This window comes from Chamaea fasciata, unplaced genomic scaffold (genome assembly GCF_029207755.1).
Source record: "Chamaea fasciata isolate MVZ Bird 193981 ecotype frontalis unplaced genomic scaffold, bChaFas1.0.hap1 SCAF_2, whole genome shotgun sequence".
NCBI lineage: Eukaryota > Metazoa > Chordata > Aves > Passeriformes > Sylviidae > Chamaea > Chamaea fasciata.
This window is the reverse complement of record NW_027094087.1, coordinates 103,158,781-103,186,615: the sequence shown is the minus strand read 5'-3', so window position 1 is coordinate 103,186,615 and position 27,835 is coordinate 103,158,781. Positions and strand designations below refer to the sequence as shown.

At 38.7% G+C, this 27,835-nt stretch overlaps 2 protein-coding genes and 1 long non-coding RNA gene across 8 annotated transcripts in view; all 3 read left to right on the top strand.

Annotated features, from left to right (window-relative positions):
• The window catches only part of KLHL15 (kelch like family member 15), a 28,063-nt gene extending 12,367 nt beyond the window's left edge, over window positions 1-15,696 (top strand). For all 6 annotated transcript variants that reach the window (XM_066176953.1, XM_066176955.1, XM_066176952.1 and 3 more), the window contains 2 exons: window positions 98-809; window positions 9,017-15,696. In XM_066176953.1, coding sequence (XP_066033050.1) covers window positions 105-809; window positions 9,017-10,126 — 1,815 coding nt within the window. In that variant the 5' untranslated portion in view covers window positions 98-104 and the 3' untranslated portion in view covers window positions 10,127-15,696. The remainder of the gene's footprint in view (window positions 1-97; window positions 810-9,016) is intronic.
• Window positions 15,697-19,778: 4,082 nt separating this feature from the next.
• LOC136286100 (uncharacterized) lies at window positions 19,779-21,824 on the top strand. The gene is made up of 2 exons (XR_010719756.1): window positions 19,779-21,135; window positions 21,219-21,824. It is a non-coding gene; the product is annotated as an uncharacterized lncRNA (long non-coding RNA).
• Window positions 21,825-25,235: 3,411 nt separating this feature from the next.
• APOO (apolipoprotein O) overlaps window positions 25,236-27,835 on the top strand; it is a 28,340-nt gene continuing 25,740 nt past the window's right edge. The window contains exon 1 of the mRNA XM_066176951.1: window positions 25,236-25,312. Coding sequence (XP_066033048.1) covers window positions 25,304-25,312 — 9 coding nt within the window. The 5' untranslated portion in view covers window positions 25,236-25,303. The remainder of the gene's footprint in view (window positions 25,313-27,835) is intronic.

Sequence of the window (27,835 nt, the reverse complement as noted above, 5' to 3'; positions counted from 1 at the left end):
CTCTGTTAGGATTTATCTGATCAGGAAGGGCTTGTAATATGTTATTAGAAATCATGATTTATTTTTATTTTTATTTATTTCTTTTTCTTCCCCCCAGGTGATTCATGGCAGGGGACGTGGAAGGGTTTAGCTCCTCCATCCATGACACCAGTGTCTCTGCAGGATTCAGAGCACTGTATGAGGAGGGATTGCTTCTTGATGTCACACTTGTCATTGAAGACCACCAATTTCAGGCCCATAAAGCCCTGCTTGCCACCCAGAGTGATTACTTCAGGATTATGTTCACAGCAGACATGCGAGAACGAGATCAGGACAAAATCCATTTGAAGGGTCTGACAGCTACAGGCTTCAGTCATGTCCTGCAATTCATGTACTATGGAACTATCGAACTGAGTATGAACACTGTTCATGAAATCCTTCAGGCTGCCATGTATGTCCAGCTTATAGAGGTGGTAAAGTTTTGCTGCTCTTTTCTCTTAGCTAAGATCTGCTTAGAAAACTGTGCAGAAATTATGAGACTTCTGGATGATTTTGGTGTAAACATCGAAGGAGTCAGGGAAAAATTGGATTCCTTTCTGCTAGAGAATTTTGTGCCACTCATGTCCAGACCTGACTTCCTTTCATACCTGAGCTTTGAGAAGCTCATGTCATACTTGGATAATGACCACCTGAGCAGGTTTCCAGAGATAGAGCTGTATGAAGCTGTTCAGGCCTGGCTGCGCCATGATAGAAGACGCTGGAGACATACGGACACCATCATTCAGAACATCAGGTTTTGTTTGATGACACCATCCAGTGTTTTTGAGAAGGTTGGTGCATTTGAAAAGCAATAGGCAGGATTCATCATTTAGCTAGGGCAGCATGCCATTAAATAGGTAAAATTCTGGAAGCTATGAGAAGGAACAAAATGATAGCATTCATCTTTCTAATAAAGAAAAGCATAGAAGGCAAACATCTAGAAGTGTTGTCTTTGTTATTAGACATTAATACCTGCAGTGGCTGGAGAACAGGTATGTTTGCAGTACATGTTTATACCTGACTTCATAAGGGAAAGACCTTTTGAAATAAGGTCACTTGTATCTAGTTTGATTTCAAACGTTTTTAACTGTTTCCCACTAGTTGCTTCTTGCTTTCCAGAGGCTTTAGACCTGCACATAATATGGAGGGTGTGTGTTATGATGATTGTTATCAATATAATCAAAAATAGTGACTCTAGATCTTATGTGGCTTAAGTACACGGGAGGGTTATTTACAAATGAAAAGTAGCATCTGCTCTTAAATCTCCAGTGTTGTTGTATCTTCAGTGCTTGTACTATTACACAGCAGTTAGAAGTAAGCCCTGAATCTGCAAAGTTACACATACCCTTGGTTGTACACAAGACATAATACAATCAAAAATTACTGATGGTATCAAATGTAATGATTTACTTTGAATATCAGAGAACTCTGTAACAGGGGATCTTATAGTTCAACTTTCATTGGATGTAGTAAAGAGTTAAAAGAGAGCTTGCCTTTTCTACTCTGCTGTTGAAGAACAGACAAAAAATTTGTTTTCTAGTTCTTGAGAATCTCTGAATGTTTGTTTACAGTAGAGGGTTACAATACTTTGTAAGCAGTTCTCTTACAGGCCAGCAACAGTGTTCAGGTTAGGAATTACTGGATCTGTGCTGTTTTAACAATGTTAATTTTGTGTTAAAAGATACTACTTCACCTTCTGTATTTTTCACCTCTCAGCAAATTAATAGAAGTTCAGACCCCATTTTTTCTTCTTACAAATTATTCTCCAATGTATTTTATCTAGTGAATATGCAGACATGGTTGTATTTGTTTTGGTGGTTTTAAGGGCCACTGGATCATCCAAGCAATTCTTATACTTATTTGTATTTCAGATTATAAGAGCTATTAATTACTTCAGACTAGTAAATTTTTATGTTTTGGATTTTTTTCTCTGTGTATGAACTGAGTATAGGAAGTAATAATACATAAAATATATATATGATGCTATATTGGACTATAGGCATAAACAAAATAAATACTTAAACATATTTTAGAACAGTAACGTAATGTTTATATTGGGTTAAAACATTTTTAACTAGTAAGAGCTGAACTCTGCAGGATACTATATAGTGTCTTGTTTTAAATAGCACTTCTACCATATTATCACATCATTTAAGCCTTTCAGTAATAAAACCTACAGAATTCACAACTTTTTTTTTTTGAGGTTAATCTAATAAGGCAGGATTTGTGTGAGTCTGCTTCAGCTCTATGAGTTTTGGGGATGCAAGTTCAAGCATCAAGCTGTCTTCAGTTAAATTTCTGTAAGTGCAAGTGAAAGAGTATGTTGGTCTTCAGCATTATATTTGGGTATAACTTCTGGAGTTGGTTTTGATATCCTTGGTACAAATCCTGCATACAGTGCTTCTCATGTTTTATCTTGACAGCTACCAAATGGCCCAATAGGTACAACTTCAGGAGAGAAGTTGTTTCCAGCATGCCAGGTTATGTACCTCCATGTAAAAGCTTTATCTGGTAATACCCTTTCTGTTAATTGTATGTGGGAGCAGAGAAAAGCCAGTGCAGATTATGGAGTGAGACAGCTCAGCAGAGGGAAGCAGAGCTAATTATGTCATTTGTTACTGCTGCTAGGAATGCATTTGTGTTCTGCCCTGGCTAGAGAGTATTAAGTTATCCAGCAGGACAAGTGACAAAGGACAACTGAAGTTGGAGCCAACATCAGAATATAGAACATTTTATTTTTTTAATAGAAGAGCTTGTCTGTTCACTGTTCTGGCAGTAACTCTGGGAGAGCCTCTTTCTTCTCTGTGTAGAATGGGGAAATAGTGGTAAAACTCCCTTTTTCAGAGACCCACAGGCAGAATCTACCCTTTTCCTGAAGCCAGCACATACTGAATGCATGAGTGTACCAAATACAGTCTGGGGTTGACTCTTCCAGTTCACCAAACTCTGTATTTGCTATACACTGGCTGGCTCGTCATGTACTTTTGTGTAATCTTTCTAATTACACATTTCTCAGATGCTGTCACTGTAGGATATAAAAAACTGATATAACTTTGCAAGTCATGGTCAGGATACTTTAGTCCTCTTAAGCCATCCTGTTCCTTACATCATACTTTTGGAGAGGTGTACAATTTAAAAATTAAATCAGTGAGTGTAGATTAATACCTGGAGGCTGATGTGCATTCAGAGTGCAGAAGTGAAGGTTCAATGTGTTTGCCTACTGCAAACTGTCCTGGCAGAATGGCTTCTGTACCATGAGTAGGTACTTCTTTTGTTCCTCAACCCTTAAAGTACATGCAGATATTTGGGAGAAAATGGAAGGATAAATCTAGTAAGGATTTAGGGAGTAGTTAGAAAGTGAAGGCAAAGTGTTTTAGGAAAAGCACAAGTTTCACCATCCATGTTGTGCTTTCCTTTGTTATGAAACATACCCATGGCTCTGTAAGTCTTGAGGAAGTTTGGAGATAGAAGTTGGAGTGCCTTTCGCCTGGGTCACTGAGTTAATCTCTCTGTTACTGGAGGCAACCATGTCATGATTTCCCTGAAACAGACTGTTTAACCTCCATTTAGTTTCTGTGTACTACTCAAAATGATATGTTGTTTTAAAATCTCTGTCCTTGAAACCCAGGGGTTTTTTATGTCCAGAGTGTAAGGTTTGTTATGACTAGCCCATGATGATTTATTAATAACCAGTTTAAATCAAAACTTCACTAATCACTAGCTTCATCAGCTTCTGCTGTACAGGTAGGATGAATAGCACATTATCATTGAATATCTGCTGTCCTGTTCCTAGAAAATAGTAATTTTTGAGAAGATGTCATTGTAATTTTATGTTACTGTGACTTTACCTTTCATAAATGTGTTGAATTTCCTTTTTTTCCCATTTTCCTCCATGTCTAATAGTACATATGTATCTACTTACACAGTTTTGTTTGCTGAAGCACAGACTAAGAAGTGTGGGTAAAGTTAGGGGCCCTTATTGTAAATAGGTGTTGTGCTTAATATTTTTGGGTGTTAAGGTTACTGTTGATTTGAATAGATTTGCTAGCAGTATTTATTACGTGCTGAGCTTCTTGATTGTGGCATATAGATTGTTGACTTCACTCTGATTTGAGAGATTAGATTGAGTTAGACTTCAGCTTAACTTCGACAATTTCTCTTTCTAGTTTCTAAAAAGGAGCAGCTGAGCAATCAGTCTGAGGGCATTGTCCTTGCTGCACAGAGGTTGTGCCTTCCTATGGTTAGGCTGAAAACACTTAAGTGATTTTTAATCTTGAAGAATAGCCCTCCACTGGTACTGAGCAGTTCTCATACCAGCTTATAATTGTGATTAGAATATGGCCAGAGATAACTAGTTGTGAAAATAATAAGGATCCTTGTTAGTGGAGTTGATGGATTTTTAGTTTTGTTTCAGGTTAATTTCTAGTAAAATAAGTTTGGTGGATTTTTTTTTTTTTTTAGTAAGAATTTGGTCCTAAGAAGTTTTTTGATATAGATGCCATCATTGTTCATTGGAAGAAGGAAGCAAGTTAGTATCCACCCCATATAATAAAGGGCATACTAAAATTTAGTTACCAGATGCACAGATAATAGGTGTTTAGTTTGGTCAGGTCAAAAGAAGCCTTTCTTTCTGGTTTGGAAAGCTTTTTCTTATAAACCTAAGTAACAAGAATACAAATAGAGCAGTAGCTGTAAATGGTTGTATGAAGAAACTTTTTTTTAAAAGGCTATATACTGAAATCAAACATGTTACAGAACATTTACCTTGCATTTTATTGCTCTTCCTTCAGCTTATTCATAACAGCATAACTGTTTTGGGGAGGGGGAAAGTTGATGGACATAATGTGGGACAGGGCTGGTCTTTTCTGGGGATAACTTTTCAAATTAGAAATTAATGGCTTAATTTTTTAGTTTACTTCTTCATATGATATAAATGGAAGATTCAGAGACTTCCATAGCTGCTACAACTAGAAAAGCATGCATTCAGTACAGCAGAAAAATAGGCAATGATTAATCACTGCATTAATTTGGAAAGCCAGCACTTTTTATGGAGTGTTTCACTGATTTAAAATGAAGAATAGAAAATGCATCAAAGGTTAAATTCACTGTGACTGGAGGGATGCCCTAGTGGGTGAGTAGAGGGGTGGATGTTTAAATTATTTTTGCATCTTTTATTATGGAATAACACATTTGATTTTGTTTATGCTGTTCTCAGTCTGTGTAGCTGCAAGTCTGACTGTGAACCACTGGTAGTTCGTATGTTGAGACAGTTCCCATTCTTCATCTCTGGAGATCTTGTGGAAGCTCTTACATTAGGTTGTGTCCCAGCATAACCTCTTTGAGAAGGCTTTCTCCAGAAAATTAAAGAATTGGAAAGAATGTAGAGAATGTAAAAAAAATCACATGAGCAAAGCTTTAGCACTTGGATTAAATTCCTTTTTTGACAGTATGACTGGGGTTGATAAGGAAGTCCAGCTTAAAATGCCTTTGAGACCCTTCAGTAAGATAACAGAACAATTTAAAAAGAAACTTCAGAGATGCTTTGAAGCATTTATGTATTTCTGTCAATTCCGAGTTGGTGATGTACTCTTTAGGAATGCACATTTGTTTTACTTCAGGCTTCGTGACAATTGCTGTACATTTCCATCTGTTTTGCTCAAATCCATGTGTTCTGTTCGAGTGTTGGTAATTATGGACGCATTCCTTCCAGAGCTTCTCCATTTGAACTTAACAGGAAAATGGGTCTGTTGATAAGCACTTCGATATTTGCTGATCAACTTCTTGTTGCTACTTACAGGTAGTGGCAGAGCCTACTTTGAAAGCTGAGGGCTTTCCTTCTGCATGTTTTAGGTGTCACATAGACATGTCTGCAAAAGGCCATGGGCTTCTATCTGCTGACACTCACAACTTACAGTTGTTTTAAATAGCAAACCACCTAAATTTTAATGCTTCTCTTTTTTGATTATATACACAAATAATGAAAATGACTGTAAAATTGAAAGTGTAGGCAGAGGGTTTTTCTTACTAGGGGCTGAACAGGGCTTTCACATAGTTCTGGAACATTTCATAATGTGTAACTGAAAGTGGGCCAGATGACCTACATTTGCTTGGTTTTCATTTGCATCAAGCAAGTGTGAGCAGTCTGTACTTTCCTGTAGGCATATCCTAACATTCATCTTAGACCATCATTTGAGCCTCAGGAGAGGTACTGCTCCTGTATGGTGGAGGTTATGCTGGTGAAAGGAGGATGACTAAAAACGGGGATATTTTTCCTCGACAGCCAAATCTAGGAATGCTCCAATTACCTTTTCTTACCAGATGTGAGGTAGTTGGTCACTCTTGTTTTGTGGGATTTTTTTTTCTGCATATTGTAAGAAATGCTGGTGCTTGTGTATTTTCACGTTCAGCTGTTCAGACTTGTGCTTGTCAAAGCTTTACTGTGAACTTCTGTCACAGAGGGGAGTTAATAACTGGGAGTTGCATTTGCTCCTTGATGTCTTTTTCATTTAAGGTAAGAGCTTTAGGCTTTGATTTGACATCAGTGCCTTTGTCAAGAGATCAGTAGTAAACTGACAGATTTGATTCCCTGGCCTCGAGGGTCTCTCTCTGGAATTAGAGATACTCCTTGTTTCCTTTGGCATGCTGTCATGAGGTGAGATTTAGGCTATGTGAAAGAGTGATGAAGTTGTAGGCTTATTTTAATTCCAGTTTCTGGCTGGCATTCCAATTTCTAGATCTAATAACAGAGTTGAAAATGTTGAGGGAGAAAGAAAAGTATTTTCCATCTCTGGCAGGCTTTACTGGTATGCTTCACGTTGTAAGCATGTTGATCCTGTTTTCTTCCATAATTATCCAAGAAAATCTGAACTGTATATAGGTAGAACAAAGATAATTTATATTTTTATTTAATTCCAAAGAGAATAGCTCCAGTTTGGGAGTACCTGAAGTATTCCTGCTGGTTTAGAATGTGAAGTTCCTTTTAAGGCTAAAGTAGCCCAGCCATGATTCTTTGTTATTTTAACTTCCTTTTTCATGCTTTGTTACCTTTATATGTTACCATATTTCTGTGCTGTGGTTCCCTATGCCAGGATATTATCTGTAATTTCTGTTCAGTCTTTTCAGTCAGGCAAGGTATATGGTTTATTCTAACAAATACCATATGAGCAGATCTGTCTTTGTATGATATATTCTTTATTTGCAATGAGAAAATAGAGCTGTTGTTCCTAGAAGAGTTGGGCTTACTGTGGGTTTTCTGTAAATACCATAGCTGAGTAAACCTTTCTGCTCCGAAATCACTTCTAATAAAAACAGTAGAAAGAAGCTGGACATTGCTGCAAGAATAATACATGTGATCTGCATGTGACCATCCTCCTTTTTTTCAGCAAAGATAAGTAGAACTTGTCAGAAGTCACTGTCACTCTTGAGCTATACATTGCTTTACAACAGTAGGTTAGTATTTGGCTTTTTTTTTTTTTTTTTTTTTTTTTTTTTTTTTTTTTTAAATCTGGTGTTTCAAACTGTCTCAAAAACTGTGCAAATTGTGTCCAATAATAATTCTTTGACAGCAGAATGTTTTAATTACTACACAAGGAAGAGATGATTAACAGATGGCTAACAAAATTTTAATAGTATGTGTTTATGGAACAAGCAGCTACTTTATTCACAAGGTATAAAGAACATTAATTTCTAAATTGCTTTCCATATATGTCAAAATTCATACCACCACCCCTGAGGCATTTGTTCTTTGGGAGAGAGGATAGGAGGAAGTGGGGTAAGATACTTAAAAATAGTAGCTCCTGGTGTTACCTTGTGATCACTGGAAATTTCAGAGCAGTCTCAGATTTTTTTCAGAGCATTCAGAGCAACTTCCTATTTAGAGCTGGTAGGTGCTAAAGGCTTTCAGACTGTTTGAAAGCAGTCCAATTTTATGTGAAAGAAACTGGGATTTAGGATCAAATCCGATGGAGGATTTGTGGATTTGGCAACATCTAGCAGGTTTTTATTTGTTTTAGAAGTGTGATTCAGAATGCTGTGTTACACCAGACTGTACAGGAAGAGTGAGGCCTCTGAAGAGATTCCCAGGGTGAGCTGAGGACTGCCTTGAGCTAGATTAATTAAAACATTCAGGACAGGGGTGTGTTTTGGGATGTTCTCAGGACCAACCTCAGGCACTTAAATTGGCTTAGACAGTAGGAAGGGTCCCAGAAAGGAGTCCTTATTTTCCCCTGTGCTTACAACTCCAATAAAACTGAGCAGGGATGGCTCTTAGGTTGTAACTCTCTCATGGGAAGTGGAAGTTCAAACCTGCCTCTGCAATTTGCCAAAGAAATGCACAACCACAGGATTATAGGTGGAGATATTTCCTTCTTGTGTTAAAGGCATGTGGCAACATGTGGAGACTCACAGAGGGAAAGCCATAAGGTTGTCATTGTGATGAGTGGTTGGTGCAAGCAGATTCTGAAGGAAGGCAGTTGGGTACCTTCCCTTCCCACCCCATGGCAATTAAATAGCCCTGTGAGCAGAGCCTAGCATTTGAGAGCTCAGGCTTTATTTGTGAGAATTCAAAAAAAGCCAAACCAGTCTAGAGTAGACCTTGGTAACTACAGAATGACTGTGCTGAGTGTCTTTGAAACCCAGGGAAAGATGGAATTTTTAATTTGGGTACTTTATGGGTTAAGCGGAAGATGAACAGAAGCTTTTTTCAGGAGAAGGAATAATGATTTTTAGGCTTGGGGATTTCAGTTGTGTCTAATTCCAGCATAAATTCTGCATGTGATTATTCTGCTGAAAATGTTAGTCACTGCTCTTAATCATAAAATTGCCTTCTGGATTTTGGATAACAATACATCAGTTTAAACCTTCATGCATAAATGCAATTGCTCTCAAGATTGCCTGAATGAAGCAAAGTAAAATAATCTTCTAATGACACGTAGTGATTTAGATTTTCTGGATTGTTTCTCTTGGTCAGGATTTTAATATCTTTTAAATGTATTCATAGGTAAAAACATCAGAGTTTTATCGATACTCCCGGCAGCTGCGACACGAGGTTGACCAAGCCATGAATTACTTTCATAGCGTTCACCAACAGCCTTTGATGGAAATGAAATCGAACAAAATTCGTTCTGCCAAACCCCAGACTGCAGTATTTAGAGGAATGATAGGACACAGTATGGTAAACAGTAAAATTCTTCTCTTGCACAAACCGAGGGTGTGGTGGGAACTAGAGGGTCCTCAAGTACCTTTACGACCAGACTGCCTTGCCATTGTAAATAACTTCGTGTTCTTATTAGGTGGGGAAGAACTGGGGCCAGATGGTGAGTTCCATGCTTCATCCAAAGTGTTTAGATATGACCCAAGACAGAACACTTGGTTACGAATGGCAGACATGTCTGTGCCACGCTCTGAGTTTGCTGTTGGAGTGATTGGCAGGTATGTTTATGCAGTGGCTGGGAGAACCAGGGATGAAACGTTTTACTCAACTGAACGGTATGATATCACTGAAGATAAATGGGAATTTGTGGATCCCTATCCAGTCAATAAGTACGGACATGAAGGGACTGTGCTTGGTAACAAGTTGTATATCACTGGTGGAATTACATCGTCTTCAACTTCTAAGCAAGTGTGTGTGTTTGATCCCAGTAAAGAGGGGACAGTAGAGCAGCGAACACGGAGAACTCAAGTGGTCACTAACTGTTGGGAGAACAAATGCAAAATGAATTATGCAAGATGCTTTCACAAAATGATTTCTTATAATGGTAAGCTTTATGTCTTTGGTGGTGTCTGTGTGATCCTGAGAGCCTCCTTCGAATCCCAAGGATGTCCATCTACAGAGGTTTATGACCCCGAGACCGATCAATGGACTATATTGGCTTCTATGCCCATAGGTAGGAGTGGTCACGGGGTAGCTGTTCTGGACAAGCAGATAATGGTTCTTGGAGGCCTTTGTTACAATGGTCATTACAGTGATTCCATTCTCACTTTTGATCCAGAAGAAAACAAATGGAAAGAAGATGAATATCCAAGGATGCCTTGCAAGCTAGATGGCTTACAGGTCTGCAGCCTGCACTTTCCTGAGTATGTTTTGGAGCACGTTAGACGTTGCAGCTAAAACAGAATGAACAACCCAATCAAATACAAAAGAGCTATACTAATTTGTTGAAAAAAAATACAAGCCAGTTGAATTCCTGCAGAGACATTTCCTTGGGTATAAGAACAACAGCTAAATGCTCAAGAGAAACAGGATGTACGGGGAGTGTACTTACCAGGTTTATTAGAAAAGGTGATAGTTGGTCTGACCTTGTGAAAGCTTTGTTGTGGTTTTTTTTTCTTTTTTTTTTTACAGCTCATCCCCTGTACTTGGGTACAACCAGGTATAAAGTAACAAAACCAAACCGTTTCTGTATTTTGTTATCTTTTAGATGCTTTTCCCATTAACTGCAAAGTACTCTCAAGTCTATTAGGCTTTTTTCCCCCTTATTTACTTTGGAGAAGAATTTTAACCCTTTTGCATGACCCTTTTCCTGGTTTTGTACAGTTGTACAAGTAAGTCTGCCAAAATGCAAATTACACATTTTCTACTAAATGGAAAACTAAACATTTTTATATTCAAAACACTATTTCTATGCTGCCTTCTATTGTCTGTGTTGTGTTTGTTGGCGAGTAAAAAGAAAAGTATACACACATGTGCATACACTGTAAAAACTGTATATAAATGCATCTTTTTATGTGCAGTTGCAATATTATATTTTAACTAGTGCACAGATTCAGTCATATCTGTTGAATTTAAGGTATTCTTTCATGAGCTAAATAATTCAAAGTTCTTAAGTAAAACTGGAAGCCTCATTTGGTATCAAAGTATCTTATCTTTAGTATATACTGATTGATTCAGTAACCTTAAACTCTTTATATTGTTGCTACATAATGAACTGTTGGTTATTTGTTATTTTATAAATTATTTTTTAAAAAGAAAACTCATTTTACCTGAGTTTCTTTTTGGTTTCAATGTGCTGCCTAGTTTTCTTTCTTCGTTAAAATAGAAAACATCAATAAGCAAATGCTCAGCACTGCTGCAACCCACAGTTATTTTTGGAGCTGGATACTGGATATGCTACAGTTTATTGTCAATACTTTGCTTATATTTGCACTTCAATATGAGTACTCATATTGAAGTGGCATAATCTTATTATTTAATTATTAACTGTTAAGAACTACTGTGTTTTGAAAATATGGAGGTAGATGGTTGGTTTGTCATTATAGTTTCTGTTTCTTTTTATAAAAACTTACACAACTATGGCTACTGACCTTGGAGTGCCTGAACAGAGATGGCTGGTCCAAGAGGGCTTTGACTATTCCGTCGTGTTAACTTGCAGGTATAAATGACAGCAGATTGGTAAGAATTACCTGCCAAGACGTAAGTAATAACAGTAACTGCATTTTGACTATCTTTGTGGATGTAAATTAGCCACTTCTAGAACCCAAAGGAGAGATTTGGGGAAGCTGAAGGCTCACATGTTGTTCAGATGCTGAAACATGAGCTGCATATTTTGTAAAATCTTAGGCTGCTGTGTTTCATTTTAAGCAATAGACTTTACTTTATATGCGGCAATGCAAAACCACTTTATTCAGCATCTTCCAGTCAGAATTCACTGTAGAAAAGGAATGTACAGTACTCAGGGAGTTCAAAAGAATGCACTTACAAAGGGACCAAAATCACCCTAAATTTTCCGTGTTAAAAATAACACCTATTTGTGTAAATGAAGTTTGAAATAATAGAGGTTAAAACAATGTGTAAAACGTCTCATATTGTATTCCAGTATCTTTGTAGGAATTATGTTCTGGGTTGAAATGTGAGTATTTGGAGTTATATGGCAAGTCAGCAGATTTTTAGCGTTTGTTTATTGTTAGAAATGATTTATTAACTGAGTATTTTCATATGTTTTAAAAGAAAGAGGGAATGTTTGCCATCATAGCTGTAGTGATAAGTTACTTACAGCAGAAGGGACTGGACCAAATATTGATATTCAGCCTTCTGATGCAGACTAGTTTGCAGCTAAATTTGTCTTTTTTAATAAGAATTCAATTTACTGAATTAGAAATCTAATTTACTCTCTTGATAGCCTAACTTAAAGCAAGTGTTGCTTACACTAAAACCTCAGTTTCACTTGAGACTTGTGTGTACATCACCCTACATGGGGAGAGACAAACTGACTCTGGTAGGTGCTGGCTGTGTGCTGACTGTACATAGTTCATGGAATATTGGGGCACAAGAGAAAAAAAACACCAACAAGCTTGGGGTTTTTTGTTTGTTGGTTTTTGTTGGGGTTTTTTTGGGGTGCTTTTTTTTGTTTATCGTCACCAGCTCATTTCTCAATAAATTAATGGACAGCAAGCTACTCCTGTGTGAGATGGCTGGCAAGGGCACATTACAAAGAGTACTTCACTTTATATGGGGCTGGTGCCAGTGTGGGGGAGCAGCCCTGGCTCTGGCTGGCTGGTGGTCAGGAGTCAGATGTCTTAGGGACATGGCCAAGATTTTATTAAAAGTAATGGGAAGGATAGGGGTGTCTCCAGTTACATTTTTGAGTCTGCATTTAAGCGCCTTCTGAAGCTCTGTGCACTCAGCAACTGCCACTAAGCTCATTGGTGAGTGCTGACACTTGAAAAATGAAGAACCAGATTGGTTTTTGGTGCTCTGCTTTTAAGCTCATATTTATCTTCAGGTGCCCAGTTCTGAAAGATCTTGTTCAGGATTGTAATAGTAATTGTTCAGTGAAATTATAATTGAACTGTTGGTTTCAGCTTCCCTGAAGCTGTGTCTCCACTGAGAGGCTGGCTGTAACCTTTCCAGCATTAGGGATGGTTGAAATTTGCTTGGGATTAGAATGGTGGGGATATGTGAGAATGTTTTGTCAATTTACATATCTACATATCTATGCTTTCAATTTTTCAGACCTGAAATATAAAAATTAGCTTCTGTTCTCTTTTATACTGCAGTGGAACTTTTGAGACAGTTACTTGGAGGGATATTTTTTTAATTTATTTTTTTAAAAATATTTGCTCATAGTATTTGCTCCAGATAATTTAGTACCTTAATAGGAACAAACCTAAGATGGCTAGTGAGAATTGCCTATTGCTATCAAATTTGAGCATTATGGTCAGATTAAGATGGGTTTTAAACATTTAAATGCCTCCAATTTGTGAAGGAAAAGGTAAGTCATGATCTTTGGTTATTAGATTTGGGGAGGTTCTCCTATTCCCACCCCATAATAGAGTACCAGCAAATCTAATGTTACCCAAATATATAAAATTCAACATATGACTTGCTGTGAAAAGCAAGTGTACTTGCCTTTTTTTTAAAAAAAGGTGGACATAGTGAGCTACAGTCTAGGGTTTGTGGGGGGGTTTTTTTTGGTTTTTTGGTTTTTTTCACATCTATAGAAAAAAATGTATCAGCTTCATTTCTTAATTTAGCAGCCAACTTCAGGAGGAAATTTTCTTTTCAAATGAGACAATGGACAAAAAGCACAGTGTTCCTGTAAAGGGACCAGATACTGCCAGTTCCCATTTCACATGCTCCTGGGTCTGTTTTTCTTTTTTAAGTACTGCATAAGGAAAAAATAGCTCACTTTCTACCACAAAGTGTTGGTAGTTTCATTGTAGGAGGCATCAGCTGGCAAAAAGAAACTTCAGGAATTCTTTTCTCCGTGAATTCCGCTGGAAGGAGGCAGACCTTGGTTTTACAGAGGTCCTGCTGTTTCAGATAGCACTGCTAGCAAGTGGCAGCATATGAAGCTACCTGACAACCTGCTTTTATGTTACTTTCTTTTGAAAAATGTGGATGTCCTACTTCCTGCAGTATGATAGCAGTCCTGTTAGAACTAGCTCTGAGGGTTTGACTGTAGTATTTCCCCGGTTCCTGAGATTTGCAGCTGTTTATTCTTGAGGCCTTCCTCTCTTAGAATCCCAAGTGCTGCATTTCCTCATGCTTATAATATGGTAACTACTTGTGTCAGGGATGAAGCTTCACTTGACACTCAGGAAACAAAGATAAAATTCAGCAGGTGCAAAATCAAACTGATCTAAAAAACCCCATTGCTTAACTCATTATGTCCATTCTTTAGCAAAGGGAGGGTAAGCGTTGTGAGGAGACACTAACAGTTCTTTAAAATAAACTTCTAGTTTGTGTCAGCCTGCATATGTCAAAGTCTTTTTAGAAGTAGTGCACTTCTGGAGGTATTTTGCCTTTTTAATATACTTTTTCTTAAAAAAAAATAGTGAATTGGCCCCAGATTCTATCAACACTTCAGATGTGGACTTCACATATGTGAGTAGTCCAATACAAGAAACAGAAAACTGTAAGGTACTTAAAGGAAAACATGTAAGCACAAGTGTTACTAAGCCTGTGCTTAAGAGTTTATAGGGTTGGGTCCATCACCCTCCTGCTCTCTTGCTAATATATATATATATATATATATATATATAGGTGGTGAAGTTACTTGAATAAGCATCTGTCACACATGGTGAGGTTTATTGAATGAGAGTGGAAAGAACTGGAAAACACATTATCTATTTAAACAGAGCTTGCTGGTGTCCTGTAGCTAACATTCTGAGATTTTCATGTTTGTTAAACAACTTAAAGCTGCTTAAAATAAATACTAATGACTACTTTTGCATCTGTATTCTATTTTTGAAAGTTGGTTAGTAACTTGAAAATTTCCATTTGTGTGGGTTAATATAATAAAACATAGTTGTATCTGGCAGGTGGCAGAAAAACTAATTTGTTTTGAGCACAGCTTTCCTGTGTGTCCCTCTACTAATTTTTTTATACTTCTCTAAGTTCAATTTATGTAATCTTTTAAAAGTAGCTTTCAAAATCAATTTGAAATACCTTTGGATTAATATTAATTTGGTAACTAGGGGAAAAAAAATTCTATTTGCAGATAGTTTTTATTTATGGCTCTGGTAGAAAAATCTTACTATAAATCTAGGAAACGAAGTGCTCTGTAGGACTGTAAAGTTAGCTATATTTAGGGGGGCTTTTATTACCTCAGTAGGACCGACCTAACTTTTATGTCAGTGTTGGAGCAGGTGAAGGGAAGAGTGAATTATGTTTTTATTTTAAATATTTTTCCCTATATATTGTTATTTTTGTAGATCTTTTAAAAATAAATTATTATATGCTGGAGATAGCAATTCTGGTATAATATCCCACAATTCCAGTGTACAATATCAGATTGTTTGTATTGAAAAGAATGTATTTGATAAGTTAACAGGAAAAGTTATTTTCAAACTGTACTGTGTTTGTGTCTAGCTACTGGAAATACTTTTCCTATAGAAAATTAAAATGGTATGTATATGACCTCATATATACATTTGAATTTACTGTCTAATGATTACCATAGGGCTGCTATAAACTTGTCTAAGTAATTTAAGAATTGCCTCTTTTTAACTGGTTTCAAGCATTTTTTCCTTTTTTTTTTCCTTGTTTTTCCCCCCTTTTTTGGCAGAAAGTAATTTTCCCTTGCTATGTATGCTCAGACTTGCATATGTGCTCTATTTGGGTTTCAAGCTGAAAAAAATGTATAAAATGTGTATAAAGAAAAGTGTAAATAAAATATTTTTAATCTTTAAACACTCTTGTGTAAACTTTGTAATACTCAAAAATGTAGTGGACCTGGATTATTTTCTCCAGGACTTCAGAGATGACTCAGTTAAACAGCTCTTCAAAACTGTCTTGTTGCAATGTTTATGTAAGATTTTGTTCAAGCTATCCCATCAAGTTGGATGTGCTTAATATAAGCAACTTCAAGCTCTTCTCTTTACCTTTATTTTACAGTCTTCCCAGTCTTAATTGCTGTAGTGTGTTTATCTGTTCACTCTGCATTTCAAGCTGGAACGAATGTTTGGAGTTGACTTGGTTATTACATTTGCCCCGGTGTGAAGTTGTGAATTTAAACTGCCGAGGCTGAGCAGTCAGGGCAGCCTCTGGTGTTGCTCAGCAGCTGGGAGAGACCATTCCCTGCCCTCGGTGCATGGGATCCAGGGCTCCCAGCCCCTGTCACACCGTGTCTGTTCATCGCACACTTGGAGCTCAGAGTGCCAGAAGGCCGGGATGTACTTCTTAACATTTCCTGTAACTGGAAGGGGACGCTTCATTTCAGGATTGAAGTGTTGGACCAGCATTCAATTCCAAGGACAGGGAGCAGAGTGGGAGGGCAGGTAAAACAGGTTATAATCCTATTTTCTCAAGCAGTCCGATGAAAGCCTTCCTTGTCAGTCCATTGCCATGCTTTTCCTTTCTCTGTCACTATTTTGTCAAGTCTCTCTCAGATCAAAGCCCCTGATTTAAAAGTCTGCTGTCAAGAATGTTTGAAAATAACTTTATTTTGGTGGTGTCTTTATTTTTTTTTTCAGTAATGAGTTCTAAAATAGCATTTTAGTTTTATTTTAATAATTCAAATTACTTTAAAGTAACTTTCCTCATTTCCTCCTCCCCCCCTTCCTCTCCTTTTTTAGTAACTTTTCTTCATCCTACACAATGTATTGTTTAATGGAAGAATGCTGTGAATGAATTAAAGGGAGGAAGGGACATTTTTAATTGTGATATGTCCCTGTTTTGAGTTCAAAAGGAGACCAAATGCATTAGTCTGATACAGTGGGAAGATGACAGTCTTTTCACACTGTAAATATTACTTACATTTCTTATTATTTGCCTTTTTAATTTCCCTTCTCAGTGAGCCTGGTTGAATTTTTGGCAATACCTTTTTTCCAGCATGTCACAGTGCCTGATTTTACTTACTTGTTAGCGCCTCTAGTTCATCAGGCATGTCCACAGAGTTCCCATTGTTTCACTTGGAGCTCTCACACTTTGGCTGATCCATACCAAATTCTTCATTGTTTTTTGTTTGGTTTTTGGAGTTGTTTGTTTGTTTGTTTTAATATGTGGCCTTATTTTTTGGCAGTAGTTAGTAATCTGTTCACTTGTTTTGTATGGTATGAAATTCATGTTATTTTGGCAAAGAGCTTATTTGGTGAATGCCTTCTATATTTTTTACTATGAATTATCCTTGGTGACATGAAATTCTTAATTTCAACAGCTGTTCCGCCTTTGTTATAGATTGGGATTTTGGGGTTCTGGTTTTTGTGTTTGTTTATTTGTTTCTTTTTTGAATCCATTGGCTTCATAATATGGAAAGGCAGTGTTGCTTTGGGTGTTGCACAGATTCTGTATCAATTCTGTACCCTTTGAGTTGACAACACTCTTGTGGATGGATATGTGATCTCCCACCCAGCCTCTAGCCTGTCAAATCTTGCTGATGGTTCAGTGTCGCCCTTGAACTGAAGTACCATCTGGTCCAAGGCAACTTTCTTGGCATGTGCAAAACCTTCATTCAAAGGAGAAGGTAGGGGATATTTGTAAAGGCAGCTTCAATTTCTTGTTTTCATTGACACTTTTCACTTCTACATTGGATCTGTAGTTGTGCTGACAGGTGCTTTGGGCAATGTTTATAGGTGAGAATAAACCTCATTGTGATGTCTGTTTAAGCCCCAGTGATTGGTCAGTTATCTATCCATTGGAATGAACGCCAACATTAAGCATCATACATGCTGAGCACCAAACATTCTAGATTGATAGTATATGGTATTTAAAAGAACTAAAAAAATACTCTTTGCTGTGTATCTGAAGTCTTCAAATGTCTCATGGTGGTGTCACCCTTGGCAGCATTTCTCCTGTATTACAAAAAATGTTGTTCAGTAAGCGGTGCTGAATAAAATATCTGTTTTCTAATGAGATAGAGGGCTTTAATGGTTAACCCTTTAATTGCACTATTTAATTTTACCAGATAGCTATGTCTGTCTTTGGCTTAAACTGACAGCCTCCTTTCTCACAGCCTTTTCAGTATGTCCTCAGGCATGTTCTGAACATAGGTTTATTTGGAGTTTGTCCTGTATTTCATCTCACAAGTTTGAGTTACACCATGTAATTATTTTTTCTGTGTGAGAATCTTTTCTTCCCTGTGGTGAATTGTGCATGGTATGGGTCTGTTTATATGTACTTGAGCGCTATTGATGAGACTTTCTGACTTTACCATCCTTCCTTTGTCGAAGGAATTACATAATGCCAGCAGAAACCAAGTATCTCCTCTGTATTTAAGTTCTGTCATTTCAGGGTAAAAATTCTAAGGTGGTCAGTGAGTTCCTACTGTGTTTACCTTCCCAGATTGCCAGAGTCATACAAAATGGATGGGATTGTGTTTCTGGTGTTGATGGAAGGCATTGAGTGCTTCCCCTATGTTGATATAGTGATAACCTTTATTTTCACTCCTGGCAAGCAAGGAGTTGCTCTGCTATCATCCCCCACCTCTCAGAAAGCCGCCTTGGCAAATTTATGCCCAGAAAAGAGTCCAAATTACTTAGGTGTCCTTGGTCAACTGAGGATATTCCATAGGATTTGCCTTGTGTCACACATGCTCTCTCTTCTTTCTCTGGCTCTTACATGTACTTGTGCAAGGATTTTTTCATCTAACACAGGTGACAACTTGATACCAAGAACTGAATTTTAACTTACTGTAATGAAATCCAAAATGCCAAAGTTTCAGAAGATGTTTCAGAGGACAAAAGCTTTTTTTTAAAATCTGTCTTATTTCTTCTCCTCCTGATTTGGAGTTCATTTTTTGCAATCAGGAAGTTGCTGTCAAGTAATAGTTTTTCCTAATCTTTCTCCTCACAGATTATCCAAAGCACTGCAAAGCATGTAGTCAGAAGGGGAAAAAAACCGGTGATGATAATTAACTGAACTGCAGCTTTTAGTTGAAGGACTTTTCATGGTCTTAAAGTTGGGAACTGATCCAAGTAACAACCTTGGAAAGTGTTAGCTGTTTTCTGAAAGAGGTGGATTTTGGCTTAGTGCTGTTCTCTGAAAACAAGGGGAGTGAGTCTGACCTCTATGTAAGTTAAATAAATGAAATACCTTAGCCAAGGAAATCTCAGTACAAAATTGTTAACACCCGAATAATTACCAGCTGTACTCTGCAGAACTTCTGCTCCTTAAAAAGTGATCAGAGATTCTCAATTTTAGTTTCATCCTAGCTTTGCTGTGCAGAGATTTTTATTTTTCCCATGGTAAAAATTAATTACAAGAATGTATTTTTTGCTAAACTTGTTAAACTGGAGTAGAAAGCCACAAAGAGATCTGCTCTCAGATCTGCAGCCTGATTCAAAGTAGGCCAGAACACATTAAAAGTGACTGGATGGGTTAGCAATTTTCCAGTACTTTAACTTTTGATGATTTATGCATCTGCTGTGGATGGAAATCATCCAATATCCTCCAGAGATAATGTCTGGAACCAGACATACAATTTACCTGTTTCATATTCCCATTTTCTGTAACAATGGATTGATCCCTCAGGCTTTTCAATTCATGCAATTGCCACGCTTGATGTTCAGTGAAGTTGCTCCTATTTGTAACATCCAGTTTCTGGGCCCGTGTAATACCCTGCATTGTTATATGCAGAGAGAAGTGAGAACCTATTTAATCACTCATGAGAAAGGTGACATTTTTCTCATATATACAACAGCCAAAGCAAGCTAAGGCATTGGTTTTTGGTTTGGTTGTTTTTGTTTGTTTTTGTTGTTTTTTTGTTTGTGTTTTTGTTGTTTTTTGTTTGTGTTTTTGTTGTTTTGGTGGGGTTTTGTGTGTGTGTGTGTGTGTGTGTGTGTGTGTGCGTGCCAGCACCATATTGTACTAATATGAGGAGCCTGAGGAGGTAGTTTCAAATGCTGTGCTCAATGGAAGCAGTTAAAGACTCTGTCAGGCTGTGCCCCACTGCGCTGTGCCCCCTTGGTTCCTACACCATGAGCTGCAATGATGCCAGCCATAGCCCTTGTGTAGAGGGAGAGGGGAGTAGGCATCAATAGCATCACATAGGAGCAGGAGTAGTAGGGAATAAGGTGTGTTAAACAGATAAGGGATCATTAGGGGAAACAGTCTAAATGACCGTTTTCATTAGTGATTGTGAGAGGCCCCTGGAATGTGTCCTAGGGTTTCCTAACTGCACTTCAGGATTAAGCTTGAGTAAGGCTGAGTGTTCCTCCTTTGTGGCAAATGCTCCCAGAAGGAAGCAGTAGTGGAAGGTACCAGATAGGATGGGTTGTAATGAACATGAGGCAGAGGAATGCAAAGGTGCAAACCCAGCCTGAACGAATGCCATGGTACCACAGAGCAAGGAACTGCAGAAGGACTTCCTGACTAATGAGTGCTCTGCACAGAAACCAGATTATGTCACAAAAAGGGCATTTTTCTTCCAGAAGGAATATGTACCTTTAATTGAAAATTATTTGGTAGGCCAAAAACTCGTTTAGGTAAATAATGTACGACACTTAATATACATGCATATTTATGAATATATGTAAATCAGTACATTTACAGGCAAATGAGGTAAAGTTATTCATATCACCTTGCTAAGAAATTAGGGATTACTGTGAAAATGATTTTTAAGGTAAAAAAAAATCATGCACAAAATATATAAACACTGGCAAAGATGCAGAATCTTTCACGTTTTAGTCTCAGTTGGTTTCCAGAAAATACCCTGTTCAACTGAAATCTGAGGTGCATTTGAATTTTGAAAGGAGTTGGGCTTTGTTGTGATGGGTATTTAAGGGCATCAAAAGGTGTTTGTGTTCTCACTGCTACTGGTAACCTGTTACCTGTGCTTGACTAGGCAATCCACACATCTCTGGTGGTGGTATCAATAACTTGTTGACAGAAGAATTATTCATTGCGGCTGGAAGGAGTAGCTGAGAAATGTGGAACCAGAGCTACTGGTGGGTGCAGTGAGAAGCCAAGGATTTGAATTAGGGAAGGAATGTTTGGATTTTTAACCATGGTAATATCAAAAGTGAAATAGATGCAGTTGAATTACACTGGCGGTTTTGCATTATTTATGTCTCTCTTCTACCTGTCCCTTGTCTTGAATTATAGAATCTTTATTTGGAAAGCAGTGATTGTATTTTGGATGCTGTGAAAATGTGACAAAGCTGGTGAGACAACAGGTGCTGAAATTCAAGTCCTGGTTTACCTCAGATGTGAATGCAGTAAGGACTTTGCTGCAATTAAAGGTAGGTCAGTGGGAAAGCACAAAGAGCTCTGCAATGGTATCTGTTCTCAACACCCAATTTACTTTCTGAATGTGTAACTTCAGATCTTGTAGCTGCCAATAAAGTGCCTCTGACAAACGTTGAAAAACGACCCATCTTAAGTGTGAAAAGTAAAAGCACAAGGTAAGTTTCACTCTAAACAAGACAGCATTTTTAAATACAAAAATCTGTTCAATTTCGGTTTGTTTTGTTTTTATTTAGGAAGTGAATGAAGTAGAAAGGATGAAGGAGTATTCTTATGGGCATGCAAACTACTCCCCCTTCACAAAGGCATTGTGAAAAGTGTCATCATGCACCCAATAAAAGCCAGTTCAATTAACTGCCTAACAAATATTTGCTAAAAGTGACAGGAACCTGAGAAATTGATCATGTGCTTTGCAGAGCCATCCAGCAAAACTGTGTGCCTGACCTGCCCTGTCCCACTGTGACTTGTGTGGGCATTTAGAGCACCAGGCTGAAGCTGCTTAACAACTGAAGGTTGAAATTACTGGAGCCCTTGTGGTTGTGTATTTCCTATTAACTACATATTTTCAATGAACTTAGAGAGATCTGCCAAACAGCATCCTTTCCGCTAAAAAAAAAAAAAAAAAAAAAAAAACCCACAAACAAAAAGCTCTAAGAGGTGGAATAGCAATTTGTTTTATAAAGATCTCAAAACCCAATTCTAAACAGGCTGGCAAAACTCTGGTGGCAAGTCATGGTATTTTAAAAAAATCATTTAATGAGAAAAGATGCATGGAAAAAGATGGGGGGTGTTGGGGTTGTTTGTTTTAATATACAGGAAGATTTATCATGAAGGAGAACATCAAAATAAACGAGTCTTCCCGAATTATAATGTTTTCCAGTGATCAGCGTGAGTAGGTAACTTCATTCGTATTTGATGGACAGATGTTACACACTCAGATTTTAACATTAATGTCCAACAAATCAATTTTTTTCTCTACAATTATAGATCTATGGAAAAGAACTGTAATTTTATTAGTAATAAAGGACTGATCTTATTTTCCTGACCAAAAAACAAACTGTAAACAAGCAATCTATACAACATCATGAAAGCTCACAGTGTAATGGCTAATGCAGAGGATTAGAGATCAAGTTTCTTAAATTGTGTTTCTGCCTGTGATGACGTAGTTTATGAACTGTGGCAAGGGTTTCAAGCTTCTCTGAGCTGCAGTTTTCTGTAGGAAATGTGTCTTTCACAAGTGTTTAGAAAAGCCAATTACCAAGGAGAAAGAAAAATACTGGCATGCAAAATCAAACAGCAATTTGCTAGAGGTTCTTACATTAGAAACAGCCAGAAGGCAATCATGCCAAACCTCTTTATTCTGTGGCCTCAGCAGCAGAAATTTCAGCTCCTTTTTAGGCCTGTCTGACAGTGTTTTGGACTGTGCATAATCCATAATAGCATCATATATTATCCTTGTCTCAGGGAAATTTTGAAGGGACAACCTCTTCCAGCATAAGAATCTACCTACATGAAAGCAAATATATTTGTATTGTTCCCTAAAAAGGTTTTCCCATCAATTTTAATAATATCAGTAGTTTTAAAGATTAACTTCCACATTAACGAAGAAAGTGCCCTGAAGATGCCTGAGCTAATAAAATTACTTGCATTAAATTATTTTTGAAACAACCGTCTGTTCTTCAGATATGTTTGTCTGTGTTGCGTAATTGTATTAATAATTGCTGTATAGCCACTACATATAAATTTATGACAGAAATACATATATGGAACATTTACACCATTTTATGTCCAGAAAGAATTGGGATTTTCATTACTGTTCATGGTCCAAACTTAAAAAGACTGTGTATTTGACATATTCTTATGTCTGCTGCCTGCAAAAATTGAGGAACAGTCGATCCTACACATGGCATGGGACTTAGCTTTGGCTGAGAACTAACCAGAGCAGGTGCCATTATTCACCTTGATGTCATCACTCCTCTTGTGGGCTCACCTGTAATTTTGAGCTTTGAACATTTTCTTTCTCAAACTCCTTGAGAATTATTAATAAAATGCATCAAGAAATGCAACTGCTTCGCAAACTACACCATCACTCCAGATCCTGACAAAACCTCCACAAAATGCTGCAAAATCAATTTTCCATAAACATTTGCCTCGCTTTGGCTGCTTATATTCTGTAAATGTAGCTGTTTGTGCAAAGCATGGTGCAATGGAGAAAGAGGACAATTAGTGTTCCTCACTGATCGGTCACTTATGTACATTTTAGGTTTAACTCTTCCATGCTAAAATTTTTATGACCAAATCCCTAACAAAATCTCAGTATTATCTGTGAGTACTGGAGCTCATCTTGTACCATTTGTTGATGGCATTTCTGCTGTCCCATTAATTTGCCTGTTAAGCAGCATTGCGCAGTTCTGCAATGCAGTGGTTAAACTTTTTCCTGCTATAGCTGCTTCTGTTAGGTCTATAAAGAACCTGCAGTAAAGAAATACAGGAATTTTAAGAGGGAGCAACAAATACTATCATCACAAGGAGAATTGTACAAGGTGCATGCCTTTTCTGTCTGTCCACAGTACTGCTCCTGATGAGCTGTTTGCTACCATATTCTTCAGGTGATTTACCTTTTGCATTAAAATTCTTTAAATAACATTTTCTAGGACTAACATGGTACTATTTATATTCTAAAATCAATATTAGCTTATTTCAAGAAACTAAGTTTCTTGAACACCTCCAGGGATGGTGACTCCACCAGCTCCCTGGGCAGCCTGTTCCAGGTCCATTTTCTGACAGAAATTTAGCACTTCTCATTTCTGACATTCATCTCCCACTGAGTTACAAGTCAGTCCCCATGGGCCGTACACAGGACCCTCCCTTGCCACAGATGTGAGCAGAAAAAACTTGCACCTGTCCAACTCAAGTGGGCTGGGAGACGCCACAGGGGATGCAGAGACCAAAGAGTGTAAAACTGCTGAGAAAAGGCTCCTTAATTTATTTTTTTTCCAAATATAATTAGATTAGAAAGGCACAGAACCCTAGCCATACACTAGCTGCATTGTGCTGGTTTTGGCCGGGGCAGAGTTAATTCTCTTCACAGTGGCTGGGAAGGGGCTGTGTACTGGATTAGTGCTGAACCCAGGGCTGATAATACAGAGATGGTTTTGTTATTGCTGAGCGGGGCTTACAGAGAGTCAAGGCCTTTTCTGCTTTTCATAAGGCCATGCTGCCAGGGGCTGGGAGTGCCTGGGAGGAGACACATCTGAGACGGGTAACCCCAAATGACAAAAGGGATATTCCGTCGTCAACACATGAGTAACAAAAACATCTCTGTATTATCAGCCCTGGGTTCAGCACTAATCCAGTACACAGCCCCTTCCCAGCCACTGTGAAGAGAATTAACTCTGCCCCGGCCAAGACCAGGACACCCATCCAAATTATACTGGCAGTGAGACAGAGGAGCAATGAAGCTGCTGAGGGGTCTGGGGCACAAGTCCTGTGAGGAGCAGCTGAGGGAGCCGGGGTTGTTCACTCGGGTGAAGAAGAGGCTCAGGGGTGATGTTATCACTCTCCACAACTCCCTGACAGGAGCGCACAGCCCGGGGGCCTCGGTCTCTTCTGCCAGGCGGCCTGCGACAGGACGAGAGGACACAGTCTTAGGCTGTGCTGGGGAAAGTTTAGGTTGGACATAGGGAAGAATTTCTTCACAGAATGGGTGAGTAGACATTGGAATGGACTGCTGGTGGAGTCAGCGTCCCTAGATAGGAGTGTTTAAGGAAAGACTGGACGTGGGATTCAGTGCCATGGTCCAGTTGGTTCGGTCACAGGTTGGATTCGACGACCTCAGAGGTCTTTTCCAACCTAACTGATTCCGTGATCTTGTGACTGATTCTGTGATCTCTGAACAGCCGAACCTTCTTTACAACGGCTGCAGGGTAACACACCGAGCCACGCTGCGGGGCTGAGGGCTAGTGTGTCAGCCCTTTCGGCACTGCGGCGCCTCACTTTTGTCCCACACAAGGCGAAGGCCATTCCCGTCTGGCAAATGACGGACATTTGACCCACTCCGCGCCCCGAGCGGCGCCGGCAGCGGGCGGGCGCTGGGCGGGGCCACCCGCCTGACGTCACGCCGCGGTGACGCCATCGCTCCGTCGCCGCGCGCCCGGCGCCGCCATGTTCAAGGTGAGGAAGGGTCCCCGCGCGGGCCGGGCCCGCGCCGCCCGCAGCGCTCGGGGCTCCGCGCTCCGCCCGCGCCCTTCTCCGCTTAACTCTTGGCAGGCGCCTACTCCCACTCTCCTTGCAGCTGCTTAACCGCTCCTTTTAGCGCTTCAGAACCGCGTGCCCTCCGTGTTGCATGGAAAGAGACACATTCCTTAAAATTGCTGCTGGGGTACATCCGCGTGCAGCTGTGTTGCCGCAGAGTTGGGGTTCGTGCGTGCACATCACATTCCTTCCTTGCAGTTGCTTCTTAGTTTGAAATTGCGTCCAGCAGCGCGGAGCTGCGTTACCGCAGAGTCTGGGTTCGTGCAGTTGTCGCTTGAAAGTGTCAGTTCGATCTCGAAGTGTCTCAGGGCGTGAAGGTTGTCAGTGAGACCTGCGAAACGCACGGTCCGGCTCTCGCTGTCTCAAAGGTCTTCGCCTCTGATTAGAGCAGCCCCAGATCACATCCACAGGCTAAAACCAAGCTCTGGGTGCCAGTCAGATCCTGGTTACGGCTGCTAGTTTAAAAAAAAACACACCACCAAACCTGGTGATGCTCGATTCTTGGTATTCTTTTTCATTGGTACCATTTTCTGTGTGAAATATTGATAATACAGCTACAAATATACTAAGTATACTAAATACTAAAATATAATTGAAACACAAGAAGTTCCATCTCAACACGAGGAAGAGCTTTACATTGAGGGTGGCAGAGCACTGGAGCAGCTGCCCAGGTCGTAGAGTCTTTCTGGAGACATTCAAAGCCCACCTACCTGGACATGTTCCTGTGTCACCTGCTTCAGGTGACTCTGCCTTGCCAGGGGGTTTGGACTGGATGGTCTCCTGACGTCCCTTCCAGTCGTGACAATTCTGTGAGTCTGTGATACTGATGTGCAGAGACTTCCCTTGCTCTGCTCTTGTCACAATTTTTTTTTTATTTTTTTTTATTTTTTTTTTTTTTTAAATTTTGTGCTTTAATGTTGGGATTCTGTGCTCGGAATCATTGAGAATTCCGTAACTGATGCTGACTTGTCATTAGAGGGGTTATATGTGAACCTATGCATTTAGGCACTATGTGTTGTACTAGTAGTTTTATGCAGCCATTGAGGATTTAGGTGCTTCAGGCCAACCTGATGTTATACCTCTGAGAGCCAAAGGGGAAGGTGGCTTTTTGTCCAGGATATTTGTGCTTCAGGGACAGAGGAGTGTTGAAGAGTTTGGATTTTGGTTTTATGTTTTTATAGTTTGGGTTGAGAAATAGGAGGAATAATAGAAAAAGAAGAGAAAAATGAAGTGGTTTCATTAATTAGAACTCAGCCTTCTCAAAAGTATGCTCAAGGCTTTCCTATCTGGTGTCTAAAGAGAAAGTTGAATTATTAGCTAGAGAGGAGTAAAAGTATCTTTTTTGCTTAAAATAACTGCAGAGCATTGCCAATAGAGAGGAATGTGAGCTCTGCTTTTCTGATACTGAGTGGCTGTAAGACTGGTAGGCTGAAGGCACAGCTCAATCACTCAAAATGTTTTACTACAGCAATTGTTTTAGTAATATGTGGTTAGTATGGAATTCAGAAATGAGGTCCTAAAGGGAGTTTTGGAAACAAAAAGTACAGCAGTTGATCTTTCATACTTCCAAATAAATATTTCTGTGTGTGCAAATATACAGTATTTCAGCAGCAGTTCTGTCTGTCCTGTAAGGTAGCTGATGTAGGGGACCCTTGGAGTGTGACTTGAACAGCACATTTAAGAAGAAATCTAACTTGCACTTTCAGAGATTAGTTTAATTTTGTTAAAAAGTAAAAGCAGTGGAAAATGTCTGCACTTCGGTATCTTGATAAAGTAGACAGTTGACATTTTCAGTCAGAGTAGTTCTGTGATCACTGATACTGTTTTGTGAAACCCAGGTGCTTCTAGTCTTGTGCTCTGCTGTTTGTGTCTTTATATAAAAATCTCAAATATTTAAAACATTTGGTTTTACTGTTTCTGCTGGTGACACTTAGCACCATTTACACTGTTTGAAAACATATTTCATAATGAAAATGCATTTAGATTTTTACCTTTTCAGTGACAGAACAATTTGGCAGTGAAAAAAAGGAAAGATTGAGGAAATAAACTCTACAGCTGTTAATGGTTAGTAGCATTTGTTTTTGTCCTGGCTAACGGAAGTATGTGAAAAATGTTTTAAGATTATCCTTGTCTTTCCTTGGCTGTGAAACAGCTGATCCAGTCATTGTGGTGTTTCATTTATAGTGATTTAGTAATGAGTCCATAAACTCAGACAAGGAAAAACTTGCATTTTAAGCAAGTTTTTCCATAGCAATTTTTTCTATACCTTTTGACCCACCAGATCCCTTATGTCTTCCAGAAAAGCAATCCTGTGACCTAGTTCTTGCGTGCTGTTTCTCTACACATTTTTAGGAATTTTGACAACTGTATAGTCTAATTTTTAGTTTGAGGAGTCTCTTGGTTACATTTAATAAACATTCCACCTGCAAAGCAGTGGAATGA